The sequence below is a fragment of the Euprymna scolopes genome, chromosome 39 (genome assembly GCF_053919585.1).
Source record: "Euprymna scolopes isolate OS-2025 chromosome 39, ASM5391958v1, whole genome shotgun sequence".
NCBI classification, from domain to species: domain Eukaryota; kingdom Metazoa; phylum Mollusca; class Cephalopoda; order Sepiida; family Sepiolidae; genus Euprymna; species Euprymna scolopes.
Window position 1 is genome coordinate 75,035,576 of NC_136520.1, and position 16,495 is coordinate 75,052,070.

General features: G+C 33.0%; 2 protein-coding genes across 3 annotated transcripts in view; one reads left to right on the forward strand and one right to left on the reverse strand.

The window, feature by feature from the left end:
• Nucleotides 1–16,495, forward strand: part of LOC145263880 (methylmalonyl-CoA mutase, mitochondrial-like) — a 106,621-nt gene that overhangs the window by 14,390 nt on the left and 75,736 nt on the right. The window lies entirely within an intron of this gene.
• Nucleotides 1,415–15,681, reverse strand: LOC145263879 (neuromedin U receptor homolog nmur-2-like). Of its 2 annotated transcripts, none has more exons than XM_080120960.1 (2): nucleotides 14,572–15,681; nucleotides 1,415–4,962 (listed from the first exon to the last, which is right to left on the reverse strand). In XM_080120960.1, the coding sequence occupies exon 2, from the start codon at nucleotides 4,899–4,901 to the stop codon at nucleotides 3,885–3,887; it is 1,017 nt and encodes a 338-aa protein (XP_079977086.1). In that variant the 5' UTR covers nucleotides 4,902–4,962; nucleotides 14,572–15,681; the 3' UTR covers nucleotides 1,415–3,884. The 2 variants fall into 2 exon arrangements, with proteins under 2 accessions (XP_079977086.1, XP_079977087.1); XM_080120961.1 differs by lacking the exon at nucleotides 14,572–15,681 and adding an exon at nucleotides 5,960–6,450.

A 16,495-nucleotide genomic window follows, 5' to 3' on the forward strand; every position in this document is an offset into this window, starting at 1 on the left:
AAACTCGGTAAATTCTGAAAACAAAAATGAATTTCCAAGGAAACTGTTGGGATCTTTGTTGGATAAGTCGAACATAAAATGAAATTTATTTCTGTCAAGGGTATGGGTCTTTGTTAATTATTCTGTACTTTCATCTAACAATGAACAAAAAGGGCACTTTCACAATTGACGAATCATGCTGAATGTCATTATATATATTTTTTCTAACCGGAAAATATCACAATCGGTAAACTGTGGAAGTATCAATTGCTTATATTTCTTCAGTGTTTTTTCCTTTGATTTCTATATTTCTTTTGGACTTCTGCAGTTTATAGACCACAGTATCTTTTGGTTATAAAATTGTATATAATAACATTATTATTTAGAAATCCATTCTAAAGATGAGGAATTAACTTTATTAACTATTCCATACATTCACCTAACAAATGAATAAACCAAATGGTACTTCTACTGATTCATTAACAATGTTACTAGTGGGACCTGTGGAAATTCCACGGTGGTGTCTTTCACATGTAATATATTGTTGCTGGGCATTCTATGGACGTTCAATGTGAATGGACACCCAGCGATATTATTGTACCTATTTACTATGCCTCCCCACGGGACAGAGTTAGACACCAGGGTCGTTTTTTAACATGGAGAAAAGGTACAAAAATAAAAATTGTCTCAGTCGTGAAGGATTTCTCCTCTAATGAAAGAGAACAAGAAAATGAAGTGCAGCATCTGAAGAACAGATACTACACTTTGATCTTGACCAAAAGGCCAAAAAAAAAAAAAAAAAAAAAATTGTAGCCCTTTTGTTAAAACTGTAAAAGTATTTATCTAAGTAATCTGGTTAATGTAGTGTCAGAATATATCTGGTTATTACGGTTTATCTCCAATATCCTTATAGGAATTTGTGACATATTTCCATTGTATGGACATCCACTGCAAGTGGAAATCCCACTGTATCATACCATTTTTAGACAGAGCAGATACTACCCTTGGATCCTAGTCAGAAGACCAAGAAGGTATATTTTAATTTAATGTATGGCCAAAAAGCAATATAATTTTTTTTTTTTTTTCTAAATTTATTACATTTACTTTTTTTACATTGCGTCTTTAGTGATCGGGAGATCTTATTTATTAAAACGGAGGATAGAAGGTGATAACATACTACGAATATTGAATTAGTGTAGCATTACAAGCGTATGCTGTATTTTCGTGGACATCGGCAATATTACATACCTAATGTACTTCAACAAGTCATATCTTTTTTACTTGTTGGTCAATTTTTAAAAGAATTACATTGATGGAAAGAGAATAGAATAAGCATTCCAATGATGTTAATTTATTTTTCTTTTATGCGTTCAATGTTTTTATGCTCCAAGTTAAAAATGAAAAACTGGTAAAAAATAACGACAAAAAGGGAAACTGTTTTTCAATGTTTACATTTCATACGTTACATTTGGATACGCATGCGCTGGGTCAAATTTAATTGGATATGGCTGAAATTTTGCAGGTTATATCTCTACTGGACTTTGATTTATATTTTTATGACCACAGGAAGCAAAGTTAGACCAAGCAAAGTTGACAAAGAATATTTCAAAATTGATAAGATAAATCAATATATATTGCCCATTTTCATATAGATAATAGTTTCAGAATTATTTTCATGTATTATATGTAAATATTTGATAATTATTAATTGTGCGGAAATTTCTTTAAAATGTTATCTTTTATAGAAATTACAGAATATAGAATTTAATGGGAAAACGACTCGCTATGCTCTAATGCGCTGAGCTGCCTACAGTCAGCATATTAATAAGTTTCGTTTGTATTCTCTTAAAAATAGAAAACTATTTTTTCTGCTTTCAAAGCAAAAGCAGAAAAAAATTTCATTTTTTATTCTGAGTTTGTCAATTTAAAAAAATTATTTTCAAGTTTTTCAAATTTGATTTCCAAACAATACTATTTTGTTGTTTTTAATGCTTTTAGTACAATGTATTTTTAACACTTTTTTTTTGTTGTTTTTAACACTTTTAGTATAATAGTATTTTGTATAATCTTTTTTTATTTTTAACTCTTTGTCAAAACCGTTTTTTTTTAACTGAGTGTATCTAAATAACAACAATAATAATAATTAGGTGGTTCGATAAAGAATTTCATTGTGATGCATTTTGTAAATTTTTACCTTGTCTCCACCTTAACATTTTTCTACCATGTAAGGTTTTCGGGTATGCTGAAAACGAATATCGCATTTAAATTTTTCTCAAATAAGTAGCTTTCCGGATATTAAGCAATGTCATTGCTTATCTTATTGCTGGTGGCCATTTTGCTACACTTGTTTGTGCATAGTGTCTTGAGGTTACGTCTGCGTGCTCCAAGATGGCCACCAGCGATAACATAATGACATTGCTTAATATTCGGAAAATTACTTACTTGCAGAAAATTTTAATGCGATATTCTTTTTCAGCATACCATAAAACCTAAAAAAGTAATCATTTTAAATGTTAAGGTGGAAACAAGGTAAAAATTATTGTTTTATTTCTTTGTTTACATAGTTGAATTTTCAGTAAAACAACAGAATAGAAATGACGAAAACGATCAACTGGTGAATATATAGTTGTTGTTTATCAGAATTCCTGGTACTGTGAAAGCTACATCAAGGATTCATATACAGTACGATTTATGGCTGCATCACAGAAAATAGGGGTATATTTTGGGCCAGATAGAGAGGATTTACAGAAGTGAAAATTGGACTGGTCCCAAAATGCATAAGTTCTGGTTGACTATGAGAATTTCCATCTTTTACAGAAATCCAAAATCTATGTGAAAAATATTCTTCGATTTATTTCTGAGATTAACTTGTATCTACTCAATTTTTTTTTTCTTTGAAGGGCTTAGTAAATACCGGCCATGAATGCTCTTTAGGCATTCAATGGCGACACCCCAGATTAAGCTCTCCTTTGGTGAGGAGGCAGGAAAATGCCTATTCTCAATAAAGCTATATTTAAATACCACTATAATACTTAGTTTTGTTCATAAATAAACACCCACTGTATGATACCATGCACCAGTTTAAAAAAAATTGAAATTTGTACATCTGAATTTATAATTCATGGCTTATGGTAAAGAGATATATCAGATTTAGTTGTATAATCAGAAAGAGCACACAATTTTACATAAGAGTATCAAGTTTCATGAGAATAGCTTGAAAAATAAGTAAATGGTGGAGAAATTACCGAATTTCTTGAAATGTTGAGGTCTGTAATTTAGCCCACTTTTTCTAAAGAAAAATGTCCACGGAAAGGCCTAAATTTTGGCACTTAAAATTCTCATAACTTTTGAACTACTGATGGTATTTGCATAATTCAAACGGTTTTAAGCATCTTTTTACATAGGTCTTTTCATGCAAGTTGATAAAATAACAATCATCTAAAAATCAAAAATCAACTTGTATTGCTAATTAGTGTATCTATATTCTGATTTAATGTTCGTAGAATGTTATTACCTATCTTCCTTTCTAATAAATGGCGTCTCCTGATCGAAAAATCTATAATCTGGAAACTGTGATACATGTACGTTAAAGGTACTAAATTTAGAAACCATTTCTTGACATGGAAAAAGGGGGTATGCCTTTTTTCACTATTCTGCACTTTCACCTATCAATTTAATAAACAAAAAATACTGCAGTTTGTAAACTGCAGAAGTGTCATTTTTTTATTTCCTTGGTCTTTTTTTTCCTTCGGTCTCTTTATTTCTTGGCACTACTTAAGTTTACAAACTGTGACGAAATAATGGTCAGATTGCAGAAAAGAATTTCGAGTTTTAACAATTCTGTTGATATTTAATTTTGTGTGAGTGGGGAGGGGGGAATTACTCTGCATTTAAAAAAAATAAAATTAAGATGTCACAGTAGATATAGTTGGTATCTCTTTTGTGGAGCAAAAAATTGTTTTAATCAGTCTCATGAAAGCTTTTCGGAAATGTTTGTTACAGAAGCCATAAACAAGCGGATTAAATGCGAAATTGAGGATGTACATTCGGACGAACATGAAGAACACTATCTCTTCGATATAATTCAGGTCTTTCATGAGCTGGTCTGCGAAAATGCTGAGAATTAACGTCGGGAAAAAGCTAATGGTGAAAAGTACTGTCAGCAAAATTACTGTTCGATTTGTTCGGCTGAGTTGCCGCTTGGCTGGAGAACTCCCTGTTCCAGCACTGTTTACACTCTGCTGGAACCTGGAGTCTGACCGTAAGAAGTGTGTTCGAACAGTCCGCCAAAGAAGTCCGTAAAGACTTAGCATGGCCGCAAGAATAACTGTCACAAAAACCAGAAGGAAAATGAAATAGATCAATGGGCCAGCGCCGTACTTGTTGCTAAGCTGACAATCATGTCCGGTTACATTTTTGGACCACTTCAGCTTTATTTGTTTATTTCGAGCAAAAAGGGTCATCGGGCTTGCTAAGAGTACTGATAAAATGCAAGCCAAAATGGTGAAGTATTTTGCGTGGTGCAGATTTAACTGATAACTGGTCGGACGGCAGATGTTTCGGTAGCGTTCAATTGAGATAATGAGCAGCACGATGACGGAACCGATGCTGCATCCGAACGTGATGAACCTCTGCCACTTGCATAATCCGGTGGACGGATAGTTCATGTAATAGTAGAATTCCACGATTTCCAAAGGGAAGCCAAGGAGACAGCTGATAAAATCAAAGACGGCCAACACGGTGATAAAATAGTGCACAGTTGTGTTCCTGAGTACGAATCCGTAGATGTAAATAACGGCAGCATTGCCGATGATACCAACGAACATGAGTATGGCGATTGTGCATATGATAGGTATGATGATTGATGCCACTTCCTTCTGAGCTTCTGTCTGGTCAAAGTTGGTTTCGAGGTTGGATATCATCTTTTTTTTTCTTTTTCAACTTGTACTCTTTAATTTTTCTTGATTTGTTGTGATTGGTATTCTGAAATGAAAAAAAAAATGAGCATTGATTGTATAGCCCGATTTTTTTTTTTTTGTATTAGTACAGCTTTTAAACCATAAAAAAAGGGTTAGATTGACAAGGTTATGGTAAAAACGAAACAACACCCCTGCACTCTACCATACTGACTCCTCAATAACATGGGTTTATGCAATTGCACATATTCAGTGTATCAAATACAATGTATGAAATACAATGATTTCTACATTGGTAGCACAATTAAGCCATTGCACATATGCATAAAAGAACACATTACAACCCACGTGTCATCCATTCATAAACACCTAACATTGACAACCACACCAAAGACATGCATTCACTACGTTCAATTACAGTTAAAAACTGGAAGATTTTTTTTTAGTTTGAATATTTTTTCAGATGTTTTAGTGTTTCTGATGAGTGTTGTTACTTGCTTCTCAAGCCTTCTGATTGGCTAAGTGCTTCAGCATTTTCTGGCTATCAATGGTAGGCGTTTTCTTTTTCTTTTAAGTCATCAGAAATTAAAATTTATAGTATTTGTACAATGATGAGAGGCTTGCTTTTTTCTTTTTTAATTAAAAAACAATTCTATTTTTTTTTTTTTTAATTTTAATTTAGAAAAAAAAAAAATGTGGCTATTAAGACCAAAGTGATGATCAGTGATCGTAGTGTTCAAAAGCTCCAAAACTGAGGAAAATTTCTCTGCTCACTTTGTGGAAAGGGAGTCTATTTTTTGTGGTAAGTGTTAGCATTGGCTACACAAAAGCGCAGTGGAATTACTGGTTTGCAAGACATGTATGACGTTGGAGATGAAAACTCAATGAATATGACACATACATTTTACAGTCTGTGGTTTCTTATAACATATATCGTAGGAGGTGAGAGGGGGTGATCAGTTCTAATAACACAGAAGAGAGAACAGTCATTACTTATGATGGAGAGGGGGGCACATTACTCATGAGGAGTTATTCAAAGTTCATTAAAGATGATTACACGTTACCTTTGTTGTAGAAAGCCTATACAAACACGGCAGTTACAAAAATATGATGTTCTTTTATTCCATTCGACCGGTCGCAATGATAATGACATCCAGGAATTCAAAGTCGACTACATGATTAAAACTTTCTCCCTCGCTTCCAAAGGGACCCTCCTCTGACCATGTCAGCTGTGTCTCCTATTTTTGTCTCCAACTCTGTCTCTCTCTGTCCCCTAATCTCACTAAAACTAGCAAACTATATTGAGAATCTGCTTTTCTGCTATGATGTCATGTATGGCTCTCAACGTGACCCACTCATGTGGGAAACTCGCGTGGCCTAAACATATGTGGTTCGCACATGTTCCCAAACCATTTCTGCAGACAAAGAATTCTCACTAACCTATTTTTCAACCTAACTTATTTTTCAATATGTTTAAATTGCATTGTTCTTTATTTCCTAGCTGACCTTATTTTAATTCAGTTTTCATAAAAAGAATTGGACAATTAAAATTCCTTTTACAACAACATATCTAAACTATTTTATGTGAAACTGAACAATGCGAATTTCCTTTCTGAATCTATTTCTGAACCTTACTTACAAGGTTCGAATCTCGGTCTATCCTAATCTCATTTTTACTTATCTAATGTTTTTCTTACAAGAAAAGAGCTCTTTTCTTGTAACACTGTTATTTTCATGGCAAGTGCTTGACTGAACTCCAATCTATGGTCTCCCCTTGCCAAACTTCCACAAAAAACACTTGACTCGATACAACCACTATAAACGATTTCTCCCACATTCTATCTGTGCCGAAATCTAAATGCAGATTCCACGAATAAAGCTTCTTTCCCAAAACTACCTTCCTGTGGAACATTGTTCTGCTGTCCTGCTTCTTGGTTGAATACAACATGGTGGCTTTCAAATCCAATGTAAACAAATTCTTGTTGAGCCGTCCTCATAAAGAATCAAATTCTACCCAATTTACAACCATTAAAAATTACTACACTACCACTTTACATTCATTAACCCTTATCCTCGAGTGGCCTTCTGGCCTTGATAAATGGTGACTCCTGAGTAAAAAAAAAAAATGTATATGTGGATGGTAAAGCTGTCAAGAAGTATTGTTACCTTGGTGATACCAATGTAGTAAAGGGTAATGCCGATGCTAGTAGGATTACAAGGGTTAGGAATGGATGGAGTTTAGGGAACTTTTGCCATTACTAATTAGCAGAGAGTTACCAATGTTGAAAGAGTCTCACAGTCATGTATATGTAGTGTGATCATTGAAACCTGGCCAGTGAGGATTGAGGACATGCGTTGCATGAGGAGAAATGATATGAGAATAATGTAATAGATGAGTAATGCTAGTTTTAAAATCCGGTCAGTATAGGGAGATGTGTGTAGAAGAGTAGACGTTGATGATGTAGCCATGTTGGGAGAATGGATGAGAAGTTTTGGTTTAGTAGACGTATAACAGTTTGAGGTAGCAGTCAATTTATAGGAGAAGGCTAACTGTAATGCAGTCATTACGTGCTAACACTTGGGACCCACATGTATGCAGACAGCCGCAAGGAACAAAAGACAAAAGAATTTGATCGCCCTTTTTTTTTTCTTTTTAGTTGAAACAACAAATATTTACAGGTACTTTCCAGAATAACGCCTCTCTTTTTTTTTTTTTTTTTTACAGTGGTCAACTCTTATCAAGGCCCGGAAGCCACTCAGGGATAAGGGTTATTGCAAGTACATTACTTTAGTGTGGAGATTTGATGAAGTGTTTACTTAAGGGGGCGGTTCATTAGGAATTTGTCAACGTTGGACTTGAAGACATCCAAGTTGTAGTCGGGTGGGAAGCAGGCAGACGGAACAGAGTTCCACAGGCGTGCAGTTCTAAGAAAGAAGCTTTGTTCATGGAATCCGCGTTTTGATTTAGGCACAGATATAGAGTGGGGGAAATTTTTCACAGTGGATTCAGCTAGACTGGTGTTTTTCATGAAAGATTGGCGAGGGGGGACCAGAGATTGGTGTTCAGACGAGCGCACCTGCCATGGAAATAATGATAAAATAAGGATAGGCTCGCAACGTCTCTTCTGTGGGAGAGAGGTTGCAGAGTAGAGAAAAGGGCATCCCCCAGTAAGCCACAAAGTCTATTTTGTACTCTGTCAAGGCAGGATAGGCTGTTTTTAGCAGCTCCTCCCCAGATATGGCAGCAGTATTCCATCCTTGTCTCTTATTCAAAAGTCTTCTTACTCCAATGTGTTCTGTTATACAATAAAACATGGCAGAAAGTGAGGATAAAGACCTGGCCAGAGATAGGTTAGTTTGGAAGTCAATTTCTTAAAGACTCTGCCATGTCGAACAAATGGTACCATGTCTTTGTCCAGCCATGTTTAAGACGTCTTTTCCTGTCGCTCGCAATCCACGTGTGTAACATGTCTAGTTACACTCTCTCATGTCTTGAACATCTACATCCTCGACATCTCGAACACGTGTGTTCTTTTTATCTCTCCTGTCTCACATTCTGCACCAGCTTGGTCATTTGCATATTGCTGCTGCTAACCCAACATCTGCAGTAATGTTACACAATAAAACGTGGCAGGAAGTGATAAAAATGAACCTGAGGGATAAAGACCTGGCCAGAGATAGGTTAGTTTAGAAGTCAATTTCTTAAAGTTGTACAGTATATTGCAGCACGTAAAACAGATGTTAAACCAAATATGATGTTAATGATGGCATAATTCTAATAATTTTTACATTTTTTGTAACATTTCTAGATAAATACTGAGTAAGAACGCTGGTAAAACACTTTTTCTTTTCTTTTTTAATTTTCTCATTTTTTTCTAGCTGGGGATCTATCGGATGCTAAGTACAAAATTCCGACTTTACCAAAGTATTGTTGCCACATCTGGGCTGGCACATCTACCACTAGTCTCTCCCTCTTGGATAGAGTTCAAAACAGTCTTCAATCCCACACTATCAATTAAGCTCCAACCCCTGTCCCATCACCACAATGTTATATCTCTGTGACAAAGACAATTATTTTTCCATTAGAAGAATATCATTTATTTCATACTAGCCTGGGTGCTTGGCATTGCCCGGGTGTTTAGAGGTGTGTGCTGAGCCCAAAAAAAATAAGTGGTGGTAGGTAAGCAGGCTCGAACCCGTACCGCGAAGGGGGCAAAGAACATTAAAAATAACGTGACCTCTTTGCTGTTGCGCCCATCGCCAAACCAGAAGTGACGAATGTTTAAATTAAGGCTAGTTAATCGAAAAGAGGGGATGATTTTCGAAAATATTGGTGGAAAAAGCGACCTCTCCTTGTAGAAAATGGTAAAAGATAAAGGTGAAGAAATGAATGTTTTTAGCCAATGCTTCCATATTTGTCGAGTTGAATATTTGTTGAAGGGTCGAGCTTCAAAATGATATTAATTTCATGAAAATCTGTCACCTCTGTCGAAAGTTTTAGACATACATACATACATTTAAACAGACAGGTGAGATTTATATTATTTAGTATTGATTGTGAGAGACATTATTTCAAAATGAATATTATGAGCGGTAAAAGGCAAGTCTGCTTGGCCAAAGTTTTGCCTCCAACTCTACTTTAAACCCAGCAGGCCACCCTCTCCCAAATTTCCCTTTGCGGATAACAGCTACACTCGATGACCAGAAAATCACCTATTCTCTTGTTCATGATGCCATAATAAATGTAGACACCTCGAAGGCATGTGGCCCTAATCTTATCCCTGCTATATTATTAAAAGAATGCTCCTCGCTAAGGTTGCTCCAGTTCTCTCCAAGCTCTACAATATATGACTTAACGAATCTTCTTTCCTGACTGTTGGAAAATTACTTCTGTTGTGCCCGTTTACAAGAATTCTAGTAAATGAACTGACCCATTCAATTATCATCCCATTAGCCTCTTCCCTCGCTTTGCCAAAATCTTTGCGTCCTTAATCAATCAAGCACTAGTCTACCACTTCACAGACAAACTTTTATCTGACCGACAATATGGTTTTAGATAATGTTATGAGGTTAAATGGTGCTAAGAATGAAGGAACACAGGATTTTTAGGAAACAAACTTGTATTCACATATATATATATATACAGGCAAAGACAGGTTGAGAGTACCATTCCTCAACTGTGGGTGTTTGCACATGACCTGCTTCGTCGTGTACCAATCTCAGACTGCTGGGCACCGGTCTTGTTACCAGAAGTGACGTCATTAGAGGAAGTGTTGTCATGAGATAGTCCATTAATCCCATGGAGGGGCGTTTCCAACAGATAAGCCCGTTGTACTGCATATATCCTAACTAATCTCCGAATGTATATACCAAGCACTGGATAGGGCAGGGGAAGCTAGGTCAGTAGCCCTAGAGATATCCAAGGCATTTGACAGGGTTTCGCACAATGGTCTTCTCATGAAAATAGAATCGTATAGTATTACTGGACGTATGTTCAACATATTTAAATCCTTCTTAGATATGAAAAAAATCCAGGTTGTCCTCAATGGTCGTACATCAAAACAACATGCTATAAATGCGAGTGTACGACAGGGGTCAATCCTTGGACCTTTACTATTCCTGATATCCATAAATAACCTCCCTGATAAAATTTTCTCTGAGAAAGGGATATTTGCTAATGACACCACGTTCTGTAACAAACTCAAGGGTAAAACTAACGAACACATAATATCTAAGGAAATTACTAAAATTCTAGTCTGTAGTGGAATGCGGCCGTAACTAATTGGTAACATTCATTTCTGCCAAGACTAAGCTTATTTCCTTTAATAATTACAAGAAATCTTCTCAACCACTGATTGTCATGGCTAATCTAGTCTCTCTCTCTCCTAGAAAGGGTTCAAAGAAGTTGCTAATCTGGTAGGTCCTTAACTGTCAACCTCTGCATCGTCACTGAAACCTCTGCATCCTTGTGCCTGTTTTACAAGTATTTCAATGGTAAGTTTTCTGACGAACACCAAGGACTAGTACCCCCCTCGAAAACAATGCCCTCAACAAACCTGACAAGCAGCAAAATCCCACCCTTACACTGTAGCGATCTCTGGATACCGTAAAGCCTTCAATTTGAATAGCTTTTTCTCTTGGACTGCTGCACTTTGGAATTAATTATCTTTATCTGATTTGAAATGTGATGTATAGAGTTGATTTTGTATGAAGTCAATTTATTTGAGCAAATTTTTTAAAAATCCTCATCAAAGAGACATAACTCGGTACCTGTTAATACAGAATTATTTCTTTGTTTTGGAAAAAAAAAAAGTTATATTTTAGAACTAAAAAGTTGCAGTTTAAAAAAAAAACAAAAAAAACAAGGAAAACAATTAGCAAGTAAATGCAGTATGGGGCATATCTACAGCTAGTATATATATATATATATATATATATATATATATATATATATAAATATATGAAGAGGGGTAGGGCCCCGAAACATGCATGTACGTAGATTACTGTTTTAAAAAATATATACATATATATACTATCAATTCGTTTTTCTTTTGTGTGTATTGATATTCATATTAAAAGCCCTCTTTTCTACTTATTTAAAAACAAAATACAATTTTGTTATATATGGGTTGATGAATTGCATTCATCTGCAAAAGATCTAGCTAATTTGCATATTTTTTTAAACATTCATTTGAATTAATTCCCTATTAGTTTTTTTGGTTTTCTTATGGGATGATCATCTATAGTTAACTATTACGTGTAATTATATTCATGCAGATATTCTACATGATTTATACTTGTATAATATTTGCGTAAAAAGTTTATAGTAAACACAAAATTGTTTCCATATATATTTATGTATATATTTTTGTTTAATCTATATATCTATCAAAGTGGACGTGTCTGTATCTGTCTGTCTGTGTACATTTCCCTACACAATAACTCTCGGTTTTAAGTCTACAGACTCGAAATTTGATATACAGGGTACTGAGTTTGGAAAAATCTTTGTAATCGGTTTTCAGCCAGAAATTTTTCTTTTAAGGGGTAAAAGTTCAATGATTTGACCTTTGAAAACTCTACCAAACTCCTCCGCCAATTTTGGGTCTAAACACTTGAAATTTTAGATATAGGTTCCTTGGCCATGGATCTAACTTAATAACTTGATTTGAGCCCAAACAATAAATGTTAAGGGGTCATAATAGGGGTCAAAGTAAAAAAAAAAAAAAATTGACCTTTTTATTTATTTTTTTTTTTGCTCAGCATACACCTCCAAACACCCGGGCAACGCCGGGTTGTAATGCTAGTATATATATATATATATATATATATATATATATATATATACACAAACAGTAAAGATTAAATTTTAAGCTAAAGGCTTCTGTAAACTTTAAGTGAATATAAAAATTTGTGTTTTTCTCTCTATCTATCTATATATATACTAGCAGGCCACCTGGTATTGCCCGGTTGTAAAATACACTTAAATATGATATTTTGATTAATGCAGATTTCATATTTATTATTATATCATATTGAACCAATACATAGTAATGATTTAAAAATAAAAATTACTCGTGTGCCACCACCGAGAATCGAAGCCAAAACCTTTAGCTCACGGTTTACTTTTTCCTTTGATGTTAATGCCTGAGTTATGAAGACATGTTTGCTTAAAAGCTAAAAATTAAAACATGAACGAATAGCTATTACGTTGTGCATGCATATTCGTTATGCTGTCGTTTGACCTTCACCTGGGAAATTCCATTTCTTTAATTTTCACAATTTTGCACCGATTTTCCCCCAGCTAAAACCCAAATATAAAGCTCCACATGGGTTGAAATACCCTATATCTTAAGTTTCATGTCTGTAGACACAAAATTTGACAAGAGTGTGGTAGGCAAAATTTTTTAAACAAATATATACGCATACATACATAAATATATAAAAATGTTTGTATTTACTATAATCTTTTCTTGCAAATATTATGCAAGTATAAATATATACGCATACATATATATATATATATATATATGTATATATAAATTTTTGTATTTATTATAATCTTTTCTTGCAAATATTACGCAAGTATAAATCATGTAGAATATCTGCATGAATATAATTACACGTAATAGTTAACTAAAGATGATCATCCCATAAGAAAACCGAAAAAACTAATAAGGAATTAATTAAAATGAATGTTTAAAAGAATATGAAAATCAGTTAGATCTTTTGCAGATGAATACAATTCCATGACCTATATATAACTAAGTTGTATTTTCTTTTTAAATAAATAGAAAAAAGATTTTTAATATGAATATCAATACACAAAACCCCAATATTTATAAGAGTGTGTGTATATATATATATATATATATATATATATATATATATATATATATATATAAATATAAATTATTCAGAATAATGAAATACAATAAATCTACTGGTGTGCAAATCCAGTGATTATTGATCTTACAAAATATCATTGGCTGTAATATTTTGTATAAGACTATCCCAGCTAAATATAATTGCTCAATACTAGATAGAGCAAATAAATCCAAATTTAGCAATTTAAAATTTGTGATTTGAAAAAGTTAAATTTCAAATATAGAAATTTTATTGTATGCAAGACAAAGAATACAATATAGTAAAATATATTTCCTTAACCCATGAGTTTTTGATGTTTATACATCTCCTTGGAAGAAAAATATTAGCAAATATTATAAAAGGATTTTTAAAGACTATTTTGCTTTGGTTCGATATGCAATTCTTTAATTTAATTTTATTTTATATATATATATCAAAATTTAGGAATTTAAAATTTGTGATTTGAAAAAGTTAAATTTCAAATATATTTTATTGTATGCAAGACAAAGAATACAGTATAGTAAAGTATATTTCCTTAACCCATGAGTTTTCGATGTTTATACATCTCTTCGGGGAAAAATATTAGCAAATATTATAAAAGGTTTGCACCTAATTTGCTAAAGGTAATAAACATAGAAAATTAAGTTAAATGTTTTTAAAGTTTTTAAATCATTTTAGCTACATAGAATAAGCGAAATTGGATATTGATGCAGCAAAAAAGGATATTGAACTTCAAATCGAAAGTGCATGCTAAATCCTGTAATGGAAGTTCTTGGTATTCGGCAGGTAAAAAATCCAACGCGTATTGTAATAAATCCAAGGAAACTGGTAACAATCCAATATGTACATATTTCCACAGTTTTTCTTTAGTTTAATTGGATATCCGGCAAATCTTTGATTATATCAATCTGATAAAATTTTTTTCCATATATCAGTTTCAAAATTCAGTTCAAGTTTTCAATCAATTTGTGAATAAAAACCAAAAGATATCCGTAGACAGGCAAATAAAATTAAATGAAAATAATTAAATAAAAGAATTGCATATCGAACCAAAGCAAAATAGTCTTTAAAAATCCTTTTATAATATTTGCTAATATTTTTCCTCCAAGGAGATGTATAAACATGGAAAACTCATGGGTTAAGGAAATATATTTTACTATACTGTAGTCTTTGTCTTGCATACAATAAAATATATTTGAAATTTAACTTTTTCAAATCACAAATTTTAAATTGCTAAATTTGGATTTATTTGCTCTATCTAGTATATTGAGCAATTAAAATGATGATATATATTATATATAAAATGTCTTACCTTGAATATTTTTTTTATCCGATTTCAAATGTGATGTCAGAAAGAGTTGTTTTTTATGAAGTCAATTTTGTTTGAGAATTTTTTTTTTCACTTGGGAGTCACCACTTATCAAGGCCTGAAGGCCACTCGAGGATAAGTGTTAATGAATGTAAGTTGGTAGTGTAGTAATCATTAACGGTGTAAATTGGGTAGAATTTGATTATTTAAAAATTTTAAAATCTTGATAAATTATCTCCCCTTTGCTCTTCATCTTGATGAATTATCTCTCCTTTGCTGATTTAGGAAATAAGCTTCCACTTAAGTTAATGGGTACGATTTGCTCCCCAAAAAAGAATTTAATCCTCTAAGGTTGCCGATATCATTAAAAAAAGAAAAAATAAATAAATATATAAAAAAAAAAATTAATACAATTTTTTGGGAAAACAGTGTGTGTGTATATATATATCCCTATATTTTAAGCAGCTTGCAAGTTGACCAAGGTGGTAGGAATGCTGGATTTTTTCAAGTTGTTAGTGAATAAAGTCCAGGGTCTGAATTTTGTAGCTGATGCTTTTGCTGTGTCTAGCCACACTGATAAGCCTTCAAAAGACAAAACTTGTGTCTGTGGATATATATATATATATATATAGAAACACCCTAAGTAATGAAATTTATAATCAGAAAGAGAGGAGCACGTAATTAGATAAACCATGAAAATATTGACATGCTGCTGTTTGTGCTGGAACGAAGTATGTTGGACGGACTGTGATAGAAAGCATGTGTGAATAACATGAAGTCTGTAAAGATTTGAGATTACACACAAGATATATATATATATATCAAGCAAACTACATATATATCCTATATATATATATATATATATATATATATATATATATATATATGTTTATGCATATGTGTGTGCATACATAAATAAATTAATTTTTGGAGCCATCTTTTAGAATACAGCTTTTGTGCTTTAATGTGTGACTAAATCTGAGTTGCTAGAATCAACAAAAGTGCTGTTGATTGTTAGAGATTCTTTTCGTAAGTTCATTTACCATTCTGTTATCTAATATTTGCATGCTTGACAAATGCACAGTCATTTGGCGCTGGACCTTCCCTTAACAAAATCTGAAGTGGTATCTACTACAAATATATCTCCCCCACACCCTTTTTTTTGTAAATTTTTTTTGTATATCAGCAAGAAGAAAACAAAAATAAAATCATGATTAAAATTTATATATATATATTATATATATATACTAGCATTTCAGCCAGACGTTGCCGGGGGTGTTTGGAGGTGTATGTTGAGCAAAAAAAAAAAAAAAAGCTGTCAATTTTTTAACTTTGACCCCTATTATGACCCCTTAACATTTGTTTTGGGCTCAAATCAAGTTATTAAGTTAGATCCATGTCCAAGGGACCTATATTTAAAATTTCAAGTGTTTAGACCCCAAATTGTCAGAGTTTGGTAGAGTTCTCAAAGGTCAAATCATTGAATTTTGACCCCCTTAACAGCCAAATTTCTGGCCGAAAACCGATCACATAGATTTGCCCAAATCTCAGTACCCTGTATATCAAATTTCGAGTCTGTAGTAGACTTAAAATTGAGAGAGTTATTGCATAGGGAAATGTACACACACAGACAGACACACAGATACATACACGTTCACTTTTATATATATATATATATATATATATATATATATATATATATATATATATGTGTGTGTGTATTTTTTATGACCTATATATATATGTGTGTGTATATATACGTAGCCTTCAAAAGACAAAACTTGTGTCTGGATATATATATATATATATATATATATATATATATATATATATTAGCTGTACCCGGCCACGCGTTGCTGTGGCTCAGTTTGTTAAAATGCAACACATTCCTCAAGAAAAATTGCATTTTGTTCATTTATTTACTTTT